The 18,808-nt window shown below is 47.8% G+C and overlaps 1 protein-coding gene across 7 annotated transcripts in view; it reads left to right on the forward strand.

The window, feature by feature from the left end:
- Positions 1-18,808, forward strand: part of LOC119975096 — a 207,652-nt gene that overhangs the window by 132,334 nt on the left and 56,510 nt on the right. For 6 of the 7 annotated variants that reach the window (XR_005462652.1, XR_005462651.1, XM_038814616.1 and 3 more), the window contains 4 exons: positions 1,340-1,648; positions 2,254-2,343; positions 5,284-5,396; positions 15,171-15,311. Coding sequence is in view for 5 of the 7 variants with exons in the window: in XM_038814616.1 (XP_038670544.1) it covers positions 1,340-1,648; positions 2,254-2,343; positions 5,284-5,396; positions 15,171-15,311 (653 nt within the window). In the remaining 2 variants the exon portion in view is untranslated. The remainder of the gene's footprint in view (positions 1-1,339; positions 1,649-2,253; positions 2,344-5,283; positions 5,397-15,170; positions 15,312-18,808) is intronic. The other variant, XM_038814618.1, reaches the window with a different exon arrangement.

The following is an 18,808-nucleotide window of genomic DNA, read 5'->3' on the forward strand; positions in this document are numbered from 1 at the left end:
CCTGAGGCTGTGGGAGCCGCGATATAAATGCATAATTTTCTTATACATAATGGAGAGAACTCAAAAGTAGATTTTCTTTCAATTGCGATGGGAAAGTTTATTCAAAAGCAAAATACCGTAAATTCTGGAAATCTGAACGAAATAAAAATATTAAATCAACCTAAAATCTTAACTCTGTTTCTCTCTCTACAAATACTGCCTGGCCTACTGAGTATTTCCTGTATTTTATATTTTTACTTCAGGATGGCATGGTGACACATTGGTTAGACCTGCTGCCTCACAGAACCAGGGGCAAGGGTTTGATTCAGGCTTGGGTGACTGCCTGTGTGGAGTTTGCATAGTTTCCCTTGTCTCTGTGCGTTTTCTCTGGGTGCTCATATTTCCTCCCACAGTCCAAAGGTGTACAGATTAGGTGGAATGGCCATGATCAACCTGTGGGGTTACAGGGGTAGGGCGGGGGAGTGGGAATAGGTGAAGTGTTCTTATGGAGGGTGATGTGACCATCAATTAACTAGAGACACAAGTGGAAGTAAACTGTGGTTTTAATAGTCTTACAACTGAGCTTGCCTGCGACCAGAAGAACTGAGGGCAGGCTCACAGCTGCAGCACTTTATACTTCCGGTAGTGGGAGGGGCCATGGGCGGAGCCAAGGGTGGAGCCCAGTACAAGCTCCTCATCTCCCCCTCTGGGCAGAGCCGCGCAACGGCTCACATACAGAGCCCACAAGGACATAATACAATGCAATGCAATACATTGTGAATTACAATACAGTATGAATTCACCACAGAGGGTTAGTGTTGACTCGATCGGCCGAATGGCCTTCTTCTGCACTGTAGGGATTCTATGAATTCAGATTCCCAGCAGCTGCAGTATTTTGGTTTTGAAAAAGTTGATTATTCTCATACAATGAAATAGGAGCGGGAGTAAACCATATGGCCAGTTCAGCAGCTCCGCCATTCAATGCAACCATTTAAAAAAAATAAATTTAAATGTCCCAATTCTTTTTTTCAATTACAGGGCAATTTAGCGTGGCCAATCCACCTCGCCTGCACTTCTTTAGGTTGTGCGAGTGAGACCAACGCAGGCACGGGGCGAATGTGCAAACTCCACATGGACAGTGACCCGGGACTGGGATCGAACCCAGGACCTCAGCACCGTGAGGCAACAGTGCTAACCACTGCACCGCTGTGTCACCTCCCCATTCAATACAACCATGGCTGATCTTCCCATGCCCATATGCCTTGATTCGCTGGGACCAAGTGTCACAATGTGGTAGAAGAATTATAGTCTGTTTAATAATTCTATATTTAAAATTTATGGTCTAGTTCTATTCTCACAGATGAGGTGACAGAAATGATTGAAAAGATGACATATGGTTGCCTGCCAGCTGCACAAGGGGAGCCAAAGGATAATGGTAGCCCACGCACAAATGAAGAGGAATTGTTCCGCCGCTTTGCAAAACTGCCGTGGCAAAATGTGGAACATCATCAACCCTACAGCAGACATCACAGAAACAGCAAGGAGAGAAAGGGCCTAGAGCTGCGTCACCAACAAATGCAGTGCAGTTCACGCAAGAACTCTCCTGAGAAAACGCTGGTTGAAAGCGACAGCAGTGTAGATGTGGAGGAAATTTTCCGGAGTTTTGCAGGTGAGATGTTTAAAGAAGAATTCCGTTAATGCCGTTGGTAGTGCGCAACTGGACATTGAGGGAGAGTGTCAACTTGTTCATGAATTGCAGTATAACATAACGGGAGAGACTTGTTGAGTTGGTGGTGGGATTGTTAGGTGATACTTTCCCCCTAAATTTTAAAAGTTTTTATTATGTTTAAGTCTTAATTTAGCTGTGCAAATTCAGCACGTAATCCAGCAGTCTATGTCCAACTGCAGCAAGACCTGGACAATATCCAGGCTTGGGTTGACAAGTGGCAAGTAATATTCGTGCTACACAGGCAATGAACATCTCCAGCAAGATGGCATTACCATCACTGAATCCCCCGCGATCAGCATCCTGGGGGTTAAAATACTGTGGCCGGGATTCTCCGTCAGCCGATGCCAAAATCAGGAAACACGATTGGGCAGAGAATCGGTTCCGACGCTGAAATCGCAGTGGATGCCGATTTGACGCCAAATCACAATTCTCGGCCACCTCGACAGACACGTGCCCTAGCCCCTATAATTAAACTGTGCGCTGCATCGTGCCAATTTAGCTGGTGTCTAACTTTCTGCCCTTACGGGCCCTAACGCTACGTTTAGGTGGATCCCCAGACGGTACATCAGGAGTGGAGGCGGTCAGTTGTGATTCCTGCCCTGCGATCTGGATCTCCGTTGGTGGCCGTCTTGAGGGTGGGTGTGATGGTTAGGGTGATGTGAGGCTGGTGTAGGGGTGGTGTTTGGGAGGGGGGGCTTGACACACGTTATGGGGAACTGCAACTCAGCAGGGTCTCACTTCCTCGCCTATGGCCGTTCTCCACCCCAACGACTTCCCTTTCCTCTGGGCCGCCGACATGTCCAGGGCCCTCTGTTCAACCACAGTGAGGGGCCGCAGTTCCGGTGGTCCCCCTCCAGTTTTCTCCCGCTGCTGGTGGTTATGGGCGGCCTTCTGCTGGGGGGGGTTGCAACCCAGGGGGTGGGTAGCTGGTGGCCTCGGTGGCCACGGCACCCAGCCATGGCGACCGGTATGAGTGGCAACATGTGGTGCAGAGTGAGGGTTCGGACGTCCTCTGGGTTGGGGGGGGGGGGGGGGGTTACGGGTGTGTGGGACGGGGAGTAGTACCAGGGTCACAGTGTTGCCTACTCACAATGGCTGCCCTGAGGAGGTCTTACAGTTTTTTATGGCACTGCTGGCCAGTCCGGAGGGTGTTACTGGTGGCGCTCACTGCCTCTGCCACCTGCTCTCAGCATGGCGAATGGTGGCGGGTGGCAGCCTCCTTCCTGGGTCGGCCTACAGGGTGGCCTGCCTCTGCTCCACCACGTCCAGCAGGATCTCCAGCCCGGCATCTGAAAATCATGGGGCCTCGCGTCTTGCTGCCATCTTGTTGGCTGGTATGGTGTGTGTGGAGAGTGCAGTGTGCATATGCGGCTGCAGCTTGTCGGCCACCTGAGTGTCAATTGCGAATCCCGCACTTTTCTTACTGGAATTGATTGATGGCGCCAATGCTAGCCCCTCAACAGTCACTGAATTGGTCCAGGGGCGGCGCCAGTTTTGCTGTCATGGAACTCCACGAATCCTGGGCTGGATTCTCCGTTTCAGCGACAAAGTGCTGGCTCGAACGGAGAATTCGTGGAATATTTACGACCAAAAAATCGGCGCCAACCCCTCACCGATTCTGGCTCCCGGCCGAAAATGGCCGGAGAATGGCTGGGTCTCTGGCCGCGCAGGCACACGGCTGATGACCTGCAGCCGTCGGGCAGTACAACATGGCGCCGGCCATGCATAAACCCGTCCGCCATCCACGACCCCTCAGGCCACTCCCTGACCACCCCCCACCAGTCAACCCAGCCCTCGTGGAACACCCTCCCGGCCAGCGGCACAGATCCCGGCCAAGTGTGGTGGCGCTGGACACAGTCTGCAGCCGCCAAGCCGGGTACCCGACTGCTGATACCACACGTGCCCCGCGTGTCAGGAACTCGGCCAGTCGGGGGTGGAGCATCACGGGACGGCCTGCTGATTACATGCCAATGCCGTTGCAACGGCGCACAATGCAATTACACCATTTCCGAGGGTGCGGAGTATGGCTGACTGGTGTCAAACCGGCACCGGCTCCGATTTAAGCGCCGGAGTCGATTCTTCGCCCGATCGCCGATTACAATATCGGTGTCGGGCAACAGAGAATCCAGCCGCCTGTGTCTCAAGAATGGAGAATCCAGCCATGTGGCTGTCAGAGTGGGCCAGAGGCTGAGAATCCTTTGGCGACAATTCACCTACTGACTCCCCAATTCTTGTCCACCATCTACACTCCCCGTGGAATACTCTCCCCGTGCCTGAATGAGTGCATCTCCAACAACACTCAAGAAGCTTGACACCACAAATCAGCCTGCTTGATTGGCACTCCCTCCATAAACATTCACTCCCTCCAGCACCAACGCATAGTGGCAGCAATGTATGCCATCTATAACAGTGTTTTTCCATCTTTGTTTCCTGGGACCCACTTTTGCCAACTGGCCAACCTTCGCGACCCATGCTGGTTGACATCGCGGCCCACACTGACCAACCTTCGTGACCCGTTCCACATTCACTTACCTTTAATGCGAAAAGGGAGCCTGCTTGGTCCTCACAATCTCACTCCAATCAGGTTCACAGAAGGAGTGGGCAATGTGCATATCAGGTGCAGACTTCAGCCGTCTTCATCTTTGTGAGAACGGAAAATTCAACCTCGTACATTTTGGTCGTTGTGAAGGGCAATAGCAACAAACTGCTTGACTTACGCTGCACTGGATACTCCTGGGAGATGCTATTCCAGCATGCTGACAGGTCAGGTACAACAGTGTAGTATTTTCATTTGGAGTCAGCTGTAAGTTAATTACTGACTCTGGGGTCTCAACTGCAAAAGGAATTTTTCACCCACCACTTCTCTTTCAAAATCTGAAACTTCTCCTCTCATTTGCCAGTACTTCCTGCACATAACATACATGGGCTTTGCAATCTTGTCTGCATTGGCACAACTGACAAAACCATAACTCAAGAAATCATCTTTATACTGCTTTCTTCCCAAGTTAAGTACTTCTTAGCAGGCTGTTCACCAGAAACTCTGGAGCGCTGTACAGAGCTAACATTGCTCTGTCATGCCCTGGACTTTCTGGAGCAACTGTCTCCAGCAGTTTCAGATGTGCAATTGTGGCCAGTAGATAGACTGCCTATTTGTGTCTCTGGCTGTCTCTTGATTGGACACAGTCACGGCCAGCAGATACATGGGAATACCACCACCTGGAAGTTCCCCTCTAAATCACTCACCATCTGGACTTGGAAATATATTGCCATTCCTTCAATGTCACTGGGTCAGAGTCTGGAGCTCCCTCCCTAACAGCACTGTGGGTGCGCCTAAATTTTATGTTTATAGAGTATTCAGCAAATGGCTGGGAATCTGTCACAGTAGATTTGGTGTGTTTGACTACAGCGATTTTTGTTTGAGATGTGATTGTGGAGAAAGTTAAAATTGGGAAGAAAAGTTTTGCATAATATGTTTGGCGAGTAATGAAAAGTGTAACAAGAGCAGAAATGTACCAGCTATAAAGGAGAAAAGATTCACATCTTTTCACTTGAGATAATATATATTTATGTCTTAGGACAGAGTGAATCTTTTGATAGTCAGTTGTCAGGCTGCAGCGAGGAAGAGATAGAAGTAACAAACATGGACAAAACATTCATCACAAGACGAGTTCGAAAGAAAGCTCAAAAGGTGTGTTATGATTCTAGGTACTTTTATAAAGCCGTTTTACAGCAATTTCTGTTAATTGTTCTTGTTTGTTACAATTAAAAAACCTCCCTGCAATCTGTATCAACAGTAGGCCAGTTTGAGATTGTCTACAGTAAAAACAGAAGATGTTGGAAATACTCAGCACGTCTAGCAGCATCAGAGAGAGAAAAACAGAGCTAACATCTTGGGTTGACCTGTTGTAAGAACTGAGAACATCTACATAACAAGTTGTCCAGATCAAAAATGGCTCATTAAACATTGACCAAAATCTTCACATGTTAAAGCCATTAAATTATTTATTTACTGTTTCAGAAATAAGAAGCTCAAAAATTCCCACATGTGTTATTGATACAATCCAACAGACAGATCATGTAATAACACAAAAGCAAAATACTGTGGATGCTGAAAATTAGAATTTCTGATGAAAGATCATCGACCTGAAACTATTCTGTTTGTCCCACAACATATGCTGTCTGTCCTGTTGAGTATTTCGAGCATTTTCTGTTATTTAGATCCAGTAATGAATTTGTTAGAAGCGATATCTTTGGAAAATAAAGTACTTTCTAGATTGCCAATATCTGTCTAAAGAACAATATGCAACACCATTGCATGTTCACCTATATATTATCTCACTAACCTGAGTGATATCAGTCAGTAGCCTGGGCATGAGTAGCAAATCTTAGTTTTGGTAATTTTATGCTGTGCATTCATATCTCCTGAAGCTGTAATCACAGTGAAATGAACATTTAGAATAATTTAGAATCTGGTTTTGAATGGATTTCTCCAAAATATGTATAATGTCTGCAGTGTCTGCATTAACCCTACCAGTGTCTATTTAACAACTCCACATTTGTAACCTTAAAGACACAGACATTTCAATCACGGCACATTAGCACAGTGGTTAGCACTGTCGCTTCACAGCGCCAGGGACCCGCGTTTGATTCCCGGCTTGGGTCACTATCTGTCTGGAGTCTGCTCGTTGTCTCCATGGGTTTCCTCTAGGTGCTCCGGTTTCTTTCCACAAGTCCCGAAAGATATGCTTGTTAGGTGAATTGGACATTCTGAATTTTCCCTCAGTTTACCCCAACAGGTGCCGTAGTGTCACAAGTAGGCTTACATTAACACTGCAATGAAGTTACTGTGAAAATCCCCTAGTCGCCACTCTCTGACGCCTGTTCAGGTATACAGAGGGAGATTTCAAAATGTCCAATTCATCTAACAAGTGTGTCTTTCGGGACTTGTGGGAGGAAACCAGACCGCCTGGAGGAAACCTACGCATACAGAGGGAGAATGTGCAGAATACGCACAGCCAGTGATCCAAGTGGGAATCGAACCCGGGTCCCTGACGCTGTGTAGTAACAGTACTAACCACTGTGCTACCAGTCAGCAAGTTATCGCTGAAGAATAATGCATTGTATTTGACATTGTATAAAATGCTCTTGCTTTTATGAAACAAGGCATTCTCTGATTTGCTGTGAGAAGCATCAAAGGGGACTTGCTATTATTAATATATATGTGTGTGTATATTATCTCTACAGTATATATGTTGAACGGGTCGCAACATTCCATTTCAAAATACATTTAAAACCCCAATGCCAGGTTGTATGACAAAATCTACAGAACCACAGAATTCCTACAGTGCAGAAAGAGGCCATTCAGCCCAGTGAATCTGCATTGACCCTCTGAAAGAGCACCCTACCTAGGCCACTCCCCCGCCCTATCCCTGCAACCCTCTCTGACCTACATATCTTTGGACACAAAGGGGAAATTTAGCATGGTCAATCTACCAACCTGCATAGCTTTGGACTGTGGGAGGAAACCTATGCAGATACGGGAAGAAAGTGCAAACGCCACACAGTCATCAAAGGATGGAATTGAACCTGGGTCCCCGGCGCTGTGAGGCAGCAGTGCTAACCACTATGCCACTGTGTCACCCCACTTCAAATGTGTTAATATTTGGATGAAGTAGATGTTTGTTGGTGGTGTTTTAGTAGGGTTTTTCAGTCACGTAACATTAAGCTGCTAAAGGGTTGTAAGAAAAATTTGAGTCTGCATGCAGTTGCAGACTCTGGCCATGAAGCGTCGCTGTGAGGCAGTCTTAAGTTTCTAAGCCTCTTTATAAATAACTCAAAGCCAGTTTGGTATAGTTAAATAAAGGAGGTAGGTATTAATGTTTGCATATAAACTTAAAGCCTCTTTTAATATCCTGTTCATGAACAGCTCGACTGGACTACCTCACCCCAGGCTGAGATTCACTTTTTTTTAAAGAGATAAAAGAAAGAGACAAGAAAGAAAGAGGCAGAAAAGAAAGCCTTTAGATAGCTCTGCAAACCCAGAATCCATTTGCCATGGCCATCAGCCAGAGCTGTGGCCTCTGCAACTCCTGCTACAATGACCCTGCCCATTTGCACACCAGCTACTCTGTCTGTGGCAACTACAGTGATCTGCTACCCTTACCATCACTGTTCCTTCTAATTTCCTTTCGCTGTGCATGGTCCATTTCTTGGACAGCGGGGACATCTTAAAGTGACTATTATTTGCACAGTTACCTGTTTGTCCTCTGTGTCAGGAAAACAATGGTAGTTTTAAGGAATTTATATTGTATTGTTAAACATTAGAAATAAGGGGTGAGATTCTCCAATAATGGGGCTATGTCTTACCTGGAGTAAGTCCAAGGTGATTCTGCGATTTACAGGGGGCTAGCAGGGCCCTGGAGTGCTCCTCGCACCTCCGACTGCCGATACGGGGTCCTGCATTTCCGGTTGCAGTCCGTGCATGCGCATGGCGGCAGCCCGTGTGGCCGCCCCGTGCGACATGGCTGACCCACCCTGCGGACCGGCAGCAAGAAGATAGGCCCCCCTCCCCAGATTGTGCGTGCTCACGGATCGGTAGCCTCCGATCAATAGCCTGGCTGTCCTGGAGACCCTCCCGGTGAATGATCCCCCCGCCCCCCCCCAACCAGGGCGGCGGGAACTTGGCCAGCTGCACTGGGAGAATCAGCGCTGGGGCCTTTTTCAATGGCCCCCGACTGGCGCTGTGTCGACTGTGCGCGCCCGATTGGCGGCGATTCTCCAGGGACTGTTCTCGTGTCTGACGCCCATTCCCCGCACCTAGTGCGATTTCGGCGCAGAGGCTCAGAGAATCCCGCCCAAGGTATAGTTTCAACTGGATTTAATTTATTGTTTATGTGTCTGGAAGGATAAAACCTATAGTTAGATTTAAGCTGGGCAACGGTGTTTGTATGTGATGGGTTGGTTATATAGCAACTGTGTTTTTATTGTGCTTAGAGAGGTCTATGGCGTTAAGAATAACAAAACCGGGGGCAGCATGGTGGCGCAGTGGTAGCACTGCAGTCTCACGCCGCCAAGGTCCCAGGTTTGATCCCAGCTCTGGATCACTGTCCATGCGGAGTTTGCACATTTCCCCCATGTTTGCGTGGGTTTCGCCCCCACAAGCCAAAGACGTGCAGGGTAGGTGGATTGAACATGCTAAATTGCCCCTTAATTGGAAAAAATGAATTGGGTACTCTAAATTTAAAGAATAACAAAAGCTACTGGGATTGGGCCTTGTATTACAGCCTGTGGAACGTGAGTTTAAATAGCTATGAAAACTGGTGGCTGGTTCTCAGAGTTTGTGTAAAAGCAGTTAAGACAAAGGAAGTCTAAAAAGAGTTGGTGTAAAATCCGAGACTGGATTCCTAAAGCGGAAACTTGGGTTAATAGTGTCATTTGTAAAACCTGGATTGTAATTCAGAATGCAAAGCATATTTATAAGAGAAGATTTTAAACCATGTTTTGAGAGTGGAGTTTGGAAACTCTCACGTGGCCACCATCATCTGGGGGGTTCTGAGGAGAGATTCACTTGGGTTCAAAGCAGAGTGCATGGGCGCGATTCTCCGCAAATCCGGCGTGCCGTGAAGGCTAGCGTGAAACTGGCCGTGTTTCACGCCAGCCTCGGAGCTCCGTCCCGGGACCCGATTCCTCCCTCCCCCCCCCCCCCCCCCCCCCCCCCCCTCCCCCCCCCCCCCCCCCCCGGGCGGGGCTAGTATCGGGGCCCGGGGAATCACGGCGACGCGGAGTTAGCGAACGGTGCTAATTCCGCCCGCCAAGAGTCACGGTGGCTGACGCGCACAATGACGTCAGCCGCGCATGCGCGGATGACGTCATCACGCAGACGCGTCAAACCCGCGCATGCGCAGGCCATCATGCCCCTCGGCCGCCCCGCGGACTGATCCTGCGGGGCGGAGGAAGAACAAATAGTGCGCGGGTATCGGACCCGCTGCCCGCGATCAGTGCCCACTGATCGCAGGCCCATTCCACCCTTGGCACGGCCGTGGTGCGGCCGTGCCAATCGGCGCCATGGTTGTCCGGGATGGGCACTTTGCGGCCGTTTTCACGAATGCTGAAGGCAGGTATGATCGCGGCCGTGAAAACGGCCGTAAACTCCGCGGTATTGGCCCATCGGCCTGCGGAGAATCGCTGTTCGCTGTAAAAAACGGTGAGCAGCGATTCGTGTCGGGGGGCGGCCGGAGGGGGGGGGGAGAATAGCGGGAGGCCGTGAAAATTGTCGGGAAGGCCCTCCCGCTATTCTCCGACCCGTCGTGGGCAGCGGAGAATCGCGCCCTATATATTTGACCACAGCCATCTTGTGCGCTTAAAAGGAATTTTGTATTAATGAGACCATTGTGGATTAAGAAGAATTTGGTAATGTGTGTTAATCCACTAAACCAGGGGCTGGTTTAGCTCACTGGGCTAAATCACTGGCTTTCAAAGCAGACCAGCAGCACGGTTCAATTCCCGTACCAGCCTCCCCGGACAGGCGCCGGAATGTGGCGACTAGGGGCTTTTCACAGTAACTTCATTGAAGCCTACTCGTGACAATAAGCGATTTTCATTTTCATTTCATTTCATCCTAATGCCTTTGTGCAATTGTTAAGCGAAAGAAGGAGTAAAGGCAAATGTTTTCATGTTTAATGAATAATTGTTTTCTTGCTGTGAAAACGAATTTGCGGTGCTGATTAGTTTTCTGTTGCTCCACGTTTTATATTTAATAAGTATGTTATGGTCTACTGAGCCAGGGTTCCATTCCAGGATCTTCTCATTCAGTCGTACCATTAACTGGGATTGTAACGGAATTTCTAGTGACATCATGTGAAAGCAATAAAAGGTGGCTCCCAGCAGGGTCTTTGTTTTTGATCCCTTTCATCCACTTTTTCAGGGGATTTTCCAAACCTAGTTAGTTGATCTAGAGAAGCTTTTCCCAACAGAGGCATGTCAGAAATGTCGATGAAGAAGCCCAATGTGAAGAAAGCCCAGGAGGTTAGCCTATCGAAAGAACTTGAAGGGTGGAAGATGGTGCCATGCCCATTACATTAGACACGCTGGCTGTGGTGATGCCACAGTAGCTGGAGAAATTCAGAAAGCAGGTGGACAGGCAGTTTGAGCGGCAGGGCAAGGATATAAAGGAATCATTTATAGCCACTGTCAAGGAGGCACTGGGCCCGATTCATGAACAGCTAGGATGGACCTTGAATATGGTGAAAGCGCAAAGTGAGACATTGAAGGGTGTGGAGGAGGCCTTGTCGCAGCGTATGGGATGGTTCGCCTTGTTGGAAGCGGAATTGCTGCTCGTGGCAGAGAGCGACAAGAGTCTGAGGTTAAAAGTGGAAGATCTTAAGAACAGGACGGGAAGGTTGAATCTCAGGATAGTGGGGCTGCCGGAAGGAGTGGAGGGCTTGAAGCCGAGCAAGTATTTCTACAAGATGTTTTCTCAGCTGGTGGGAAGGGATGAGGTGTTCACATCTCCAGAGTTGGATAGAGCTCATCGGGCGCTCTGGCACAAGCCACGGTCAAATGAGTCAGCGCAGCAGTGTTTATCCACTTTCACAGCTACCAGAGGAAGGAGAGGGTCTTGGAGTGGGTGAAAAGGAACCGCACTATTGACTGGGATGGGTGATGTACCATCAGTTCGACTCAAGGCACATTTAGGATCCGAACTGTGGCTTTAATCAGCTAGTTGTTAGCCCGGTGGTCGACTCAGAGGATGGCCGACCGCAGGTAACTCTGGGTACTTATACCCCGCCTCGGAGGCGGGGCCTACTTGCCTCTCGACCAATTGGAGAGCAGTCACATGACTAGTCCCAACCAATCGGACGAGAGGCACATGACCAGCCAGAGCCAATGGGAAGCCAGTGCTCTGCACCAATGGCAGTGCTCATATCCATACCACCACAATGGGCACATGGTGCGGACATATCAGGGCATTGGGACTGAGCTGGCGAAGAGGCATGCAGCCTTCACCAAGGCAAAGGCGGTGTTTTATAGCAAAGGAGTGCAATTTGGGATGGTGTACCTGGCGCAACTGCAGGTCACAATGGATTTGAAAGATTATTTCCTTGGCACACATGATCCTGAGTGGGGAACCACCTCACGAGCAGGGGGGAAAAGGGGTGGCTAGTGACCAGGAGTGGAGTTTGGTGGGGGGGGGGGTGTGGAATGCTACGACATTGGGTGGAGCTTAATGGATCTAGTTTTGTTTATTTGGTGGGGGGATGGGATTGGCTGAGGCGGCAGGTAGTTGTGAGTCTGGAGGGGAAGGGAGGAGACAATGGGTGGAGGGGCAATGGAGAATTAACAGTGACCAGGGGATTCTCTTTGTCTCATGCTAGAGGTGGGGCTGGAAGCCATCTTAGGTGGACCTGGGACCCAGGAATCTGTGTAGGAATATTGCACCATGATGGGGTTGGCTGACAGGAGGAGGGAATGAGAGACCCCCGACAAGGTTAGTCATCTGGAACGTGGGTGGCTTTGGACGGCCTGTGAAGAGGGCAAGATGTTCTGTTCTTAGAAGAAACTCACCTGTGGGTGTGGGACCAGACCAGGCTGCAGAAGGCCTGGGCAAGCCAGGCTTTCCACTCGGGTTGATAATAGGGCCGGGTGGGTGGAGATTCTCAGGTGGGGACGTTCTGGCTAATCAGGGGTCGTTACGTGATGGTTATAGGTATGCTGCAGGTAAAGGCCATGGTGTTATTGAACATATACGCTCTGAATTGGGACAATGTCCTGAAGTGGCTGCGCTGTGCTCCATGGCGGAGGCCACTTGCGGACCCGGCCCGCAAAATAGTGCCCCCTTTGGCTGGCTTGCGCACCCCGGACCACCCCCCACAGTGCCCCCAGCCCAGAATAATGTTCCTCCCCTGCCTGCGGATCGGCCCTCGCCCGACTGTAACGGCACTGGACTGAGTCTGCAACCGCCGCGCCGAGGACTGGGAATATGCCGGAGTTATGGACACACAGGAAGAAACTGCAAATGCAGTTCGATCTGTTGTCCACAGGCCGGGCGGTGTGCCAGCTGAGGCACTTAAAGGGGATTGTGTATGAATATGGTGGGAAGGCGAGCTGCCTTTTGGCTCACCAGTTAAGATGACAGGAAGCTGCTCGGGAGATTATGCAGCTGAGGGAGCTGAGGGGTCGGTTGTTCTCCACCCTAGAAAAGGTGAACGGGGCGTTTCGAACCTTTTTGAAGGCCTTTAAAGTTGGAGCTGCCAGAAGACGAGCGGAGGATAGCACGATTTTTAGAGCGGTTGGAGTTCCCTGAGGTGGGGGAGGAATTGCGGGAGAAACTGTCAGTGCTGTTGCGGTTGGAGGAATTTTGAACAGCTTTAGGGAAGATGCAGACGGGGAAGGAACATGGGCCGGATGGATTCCCAGTAGAATTTTATAAGAACTTCACAGATCAGTTGGCCCCATGGGTGTTGGGGATGTTTTTTTTTTATACATTTAGAGCATATATGTCAAACTCAAGGCCCGCGGGCCAAATCCGGCCCGCGGTGGATTTATCTTTGGCCCGCGAGATAATATCTAATTACTTTTTTTAAAATTTAGATTAGCCAATTATTTTTTCCAATTAAGGGGCAATTTAGCGTGGCCAATCCACCTACTCTGCATATTTTTGGGTTGTGGGGGCGAAACCCACGCAGACACGGGGAGAACGTGCAAACTCCACACGGACAATGACCCAGAGCCGGGATCGAACCTGGGACCTCAGCGCCTTGAGGCGGTTGTGCTAACCACTAGGCCACCGTGCTGCCCTAATAATATCTAATTACTATTAAAGCTGGCCCCAGCAATTGAAACGCCTATGGCGTATGATATGGCTGATGCCGAGTTTATTCAGGTATAGTGTGAATCACAAAGTGTTGGCCTGTGGAAAAATGTTTTCATTAGAAATGACTCTGGAAAAGCTCCAGATAAAGCAATAAGAAATAAATGCAACTAATTTTTTTATTTATTTAATATTTAATGTTGTTTTTATAGGCAATAACCTAAGCTTTATTAGTTCCAGGTTCAATAAGTTCAGTTCAATAAGTTTTGCAAAAAAACATTGAACCAGTCCGGCCCTCGACTTGTCCCGATTTTTAAATTTTGGCCCATGGTGTATTTGAGTTTGACACCCCTGATTTAGAGTAACCAATTAATTTTTTCCAATTAAGGGGCAATTTAGCATGGCCAATCCATCTACCATGCACATCTTTGGGTTGTGGGAGCGAAACCCACGCAAATACGGGGAATATGTGCAAACTCCACACGGACAGTGACCCAGGGCCGGATCGAACTGTCCTTCCACAGTCCAAAGATGTGCAGGTTAAGTGGATTGGCTACGATAAATTGTCCCTTAGTGTCCAAAAGGTTAGGTGGGGTTACTGGGTTATAGGGATAGGGCGGGATTTGGGCCAAGATAGGATGTTCTTTCAGATGGTTAGTGCAGAATTGATGGGCCAAATGGCCTCCTTCTGCACTTTAGGGATTCTATGATTCTATAATATCGATAAATTTCGCCCCATGCCTGGAAAACTATTTAAAAGTTGGTTTTGGTTTTGTTTGAGAATAAGAAGGATGAAACTGCTTCTGTAAAGAAGGCAGCAGCCTTTCTACAGTCCTGAGATGGCCCACAGCTGAAATTGCTTTACATGCTGGAATAGAGTACCTGTATGTTTCCTTCAACATGCCTGAAAATAAGTGCAAGAGTCATCGATTGTCTCCCATTTATTCGTCGTCGCCCCCTACCCCATTCTCTCCACTCACATTGACCCATTCTGTTCAATGAGTACCAGCTGCCCTCTGGTACCTCCCCAAAGTGTCAGCAGTATATCCAGCTTCAGGGTCACCTCAGCCCAGCAAAACTCTAACCCTCGACCAGCATCCACATATATACTTTGAGCAGAAATATTTGGATAGCAATAAGAGCAGCAACTGCAGCTAATTCTTACCTCCCAGAAGATGCAAGATCAGTTGCAGTACAAACACTGCCGTCATGACTGAAATTGAGCCTTCGATATTCCTGATATGCATGACTCAGCTAAAAGCAGAATAAACCTATTGAACCATCAGGTGAGTCTGCGGTCCTACTTCACAATATTATATAGAGCTCCTTAAAGAACAAAGGATGAGATGGATAGAAGGAACAGTTGTTTTCTCATTCTTTTTTAAAATAAATTTAGTGTGCCCAATTCATTTTTTCCAATCCACCGAGCCTGCACATCTGTGAGCTGTGTGGGCGAAACCCACGGAAACGTGGGGAGAATGTGCAAACTCCACACGGAGAGTGACCCTGAGCCGGGATCGAACCTGGGACCTCGGCGCTCTGAGGCAGCGGTGCTAACCCACTGTGCCACCATGCTGCTCATTTGCTCATTCTTAACTGCGTACGTTGCTCAGAGGTTGCATGAATTACTTTGGCCCAATTTTATATTTTCAGGAGAAGGCGCAACACTCTTCCATGTCGGATTCATCCCTCAGTGTGTCAGATGAATTTTTCACTCCCAATCCTGAAACGGTCTCCCTTGGTTCCGAAACTTCGACTAATGCAGATCTCAACTTGAATCAACATAGCAAAGAGGTAAAATGGAAACTCTCCAGGATTTATCAATTCTACAATGCTCAATGTGCCTCTGAACTGCCTTTCCTTTTCCTTCTAACCTTTTGGTGGGCTATTTTATTCACTATCTTCGCCTCTATCCTCATTGTGGTGAAGTCTGGGATGAGGAATTTCAGTTATCTCGGGAAACTAGAGAAGCTGGACTAAAAGTAAAATACTATAATACTGCAAATCTGATGTTCAGCAACAGCATTGTGCCCGGCGCGGATCTGGGCGCAAAGGTGAACCCGTGAGAGACACAAATCAGGCTCTATTCCAGGTGCCGGGCCAATCGCAAGTCACCTGATCACTCTGCCCAGCGGTATCTGGATCTCGCCTTCACTGTGCGAGATCCAGGTCAGCATATTTAAATCAGCCATTACTCTCATTTAAATACCCGGACACTGCTTTCTCCTGGCGCCCGGGAGTTAATGGCCATGCCTGTGTAACCTTGACAGGGCGTAGTTTAAAATGTTTCCACAATCCTGGGGGATAGGTGGCAGGCCATTAGAGACCGCTGGGTGGTCAGGGACAGGGCAGGGTAGTACCCTGGCACTCTCCCTGGCACCCAGGCACATTAACTGCTCATTTTACTGCAGTGATGTCAGAGTGTGGGTGGAGCTGAGCTCTGGCTCTGCTTTTTAGTTTCACTTTGAGAAAAGCCTGGGTGTGTCTGTTTTTTTTTGGTTTTGTTTCATTATTGGAGCTGAAGCCAGACAAATCAGGTGTACTGTTGTTCTCTCTGCCATGAAAAGACTATCTCTTGATCATTTGATGAATTCAGAATTGTTTATGTTCTCAGCAGTGAATTTAAACCTGATGTGCTTCTGTTAAAAGGTGTTTTTTAAAAGTCTTATGGATGTTGCTTGGGAATTTATTAAGGATTACTTAGTGTTATACTCTTTGTATTATTTGAATGAATGGTTGCTAAGATGCTCACACTATGTTTTAAAAAGGTTAACTTGAGTTAATAGAATAAACATTGTTTTGCTTTAAAAAATACTTTTCAATTTCTGCTGTACCACACCTGCAGAGTGGGCCGTGTGCTCTCCATACACAATCTATTAAAAGTTGTGGGTCAGATGAACTCCATGACACACTTTGAGGTTCTCTAAACCCTGGCCCATGACAAATTGGGGGCTCGCGGGGGATAAAAGGCTATCTATTAGATTGCCTTAGTGAACTTAAAGACAGTGAGGGGTGAGCATATTGTGGTTGCATTTTAGGTGTGGTATTCCAGTTTTAGTTGGGTGTGTGTTGTGGACAGTGGCTCTTTCAGAGGCTCTGAAGTTTTTGGAGGTGGAGACAGTCACACGCAGTACCTTACGGACAGAGACTAAAAGCAGATTGTTAGATATGGCAAAGATATTGCAGTTAACATTATCTGACAAAATGTGAAAAGATGAGATAATTATGGCGGTAGCTAAGCAGTTAAAGTTGCCTGAGATACAGTTTGAATCATTGGAAATGACAAAACTTCAGTTACAACTTAAACAAATGGAACATGAGAAAGAATTAAAGCAGCTTGAATATGAAAGGGATAGAGAGGAAAAAGAAAAGGAGAGAGAAGAAAGAAGAAAAGAAAGAATAACCCCAGCAGAACAAAAAAAAAAGAGAAGGGGAGATACAGATCAGGGAAAATGTGAAGAGAAATGAAAATGAAATGAAAATCATTTATTGTCACGAGTAGGCTTCAATGAAGTTACTGTGAAAAGCCCCTAGTCGCCACATTCCGGCACTTGTTCGGGGAGGCTGGTACGGGAATTGAACCGTGCTGCTGGCTTGCCTTGGTCTGCTTTAAAAGCCAGCGATTTACCCAGTGCGCTAAACCAGCCCCTTAGGCTAAACCAGCCCCTTAGAGAGAGAGTTTGAACTTCAGAAAATTGCCATGAAACATGACAGTCAGTTAAAATTGGCAGACGTAAAGGGAAACGTACAGTTGGAAGATAATGATGAGGATAGTGAGAAAGAGCGTCATAGTCAAAGGCTTGGTGGGGATCTATTTAAATATGTCCAAGCATTGCCAAGGTTTGACGAGAAGGAGGTGGAAGCCTTTTTCATTTCATTTAACAAGGTAGCTAAACAAATGAAATGGCCACAGGACATGTGGGTATTACTGATTCAAACAAAGCTGGTAGGTAGGGCTAGTGAAGCGTTTGCATCACTACCGGAGGAGGTGTCTGGGACGTATGAGGAGGTGGAAAAATCCACCTTAGGTGCATATGAACTGGTGCCGAACACATGTCAAGTGGGCGGGATTTACATCGCAAGTCTTGTGAGGTCGTGTTGGATCTCACGAGGCGTGGAAAGCAGGGTAGATAGCGGGACCGGGGTCTCCCGGCTTTCATCGGCTACGCTGCACCGCAGTGAGCTGCTTTTTCTGGCACAGCGTGGCTGTTGCATCGCACCCAACATGGTTTACATTAAAAGCTGTTAATTGCCTAACCTCCTCCAATCCTGATAAAAGATTATTAATCTGACTCTATTTCTGTCGCCAAGATATTACCAGACCTGCTGTGTATTTCCAGTCTTTTCTTCTTTTACTTCTGGAGAAGGTGGGCTTGTTCTCTTTAGAACAGTGGAGATTAAGGGAAGAATTAATAGAGGGGTTCAACATTCTGACAGGGTTTGTGAGGGCAAATAAGGGAAAACTGTTTCACTGGCTGGAGGGTTGATAACCAGAGGACACAGAGTTAAAATAATTAGCAAAGGAACCACAGGAAAAGTTGGAATTTTTATTAGAAAGTGAGTTGTGATGCTCTCTGCCTCTTTACTCAGAGAGTGGTTAGGGTGTGGAATGGACTGCCTGCTGTGATAGTGAAGTCGTACACTTTAGGAACTTTCAAGCGGTTATTGGATAGGCACATGGAGCACACCACAATGACAGGGAGTGGGATAGCTTGATCTTGGTTTCGGACAAAGCTCGGCACAACATTGAGGGCCGAAGGGCCTGTTCTGTGCTGTACTGTTCTATGTTCTAATATATGGCCTTAAAGGGCAGTGGAAGCAGATTCAATAGTAACTTTCAATCGGGAATTGGATCAGTGCTTGAAACAGGAGAATTTACAGGACTATGGGGGAAGAGGGGGAATAGGAACTCTGACTCAGCACACCTTCTAGTCTGACCCATTCTTTCCCAAATCCTCTTAACCTTCTTCCGACATTTTGCAGATTATTTTATTTCTGAAATGTGGTATCTCTCCTTGATTTCCTGTGTTCTTTTTAACCTTGATGGCATCTTGCTCTATACCTTTGACCTGTCATTAGACTCCTCCATGAAGAATAAAACGTAACTAAGAGGGTTAAGCAAACCCCAAATGTCACTGTAATAAATAGTTTTAGAACTACTTCGCACTAAAAGACTAAATGTAATGGTCTGAACAATTGGTAAGAGGATTATGGCAACCTTTTACTCCAACATAAGGTGCCATCTGGAAAGCAGCAATTACGGGCGCCATTCTCCCAGCCCCTCGCCGGGC

This window comes from Scyliorhinus canicula, chromosome 12, assembly GCF_902713615.1.
Source record: "Scyliorhinus canicula chromosome 12, sScyCan1.1, whole genome shotgun sequence".
Lineage (NCBI taxonomy): Eukaryota > Metazoa > Chordata > Chondrichthyes > Carcharhiniformes > Scyliorhinidae > Scyliorhinus > Scyliorhinus canicula.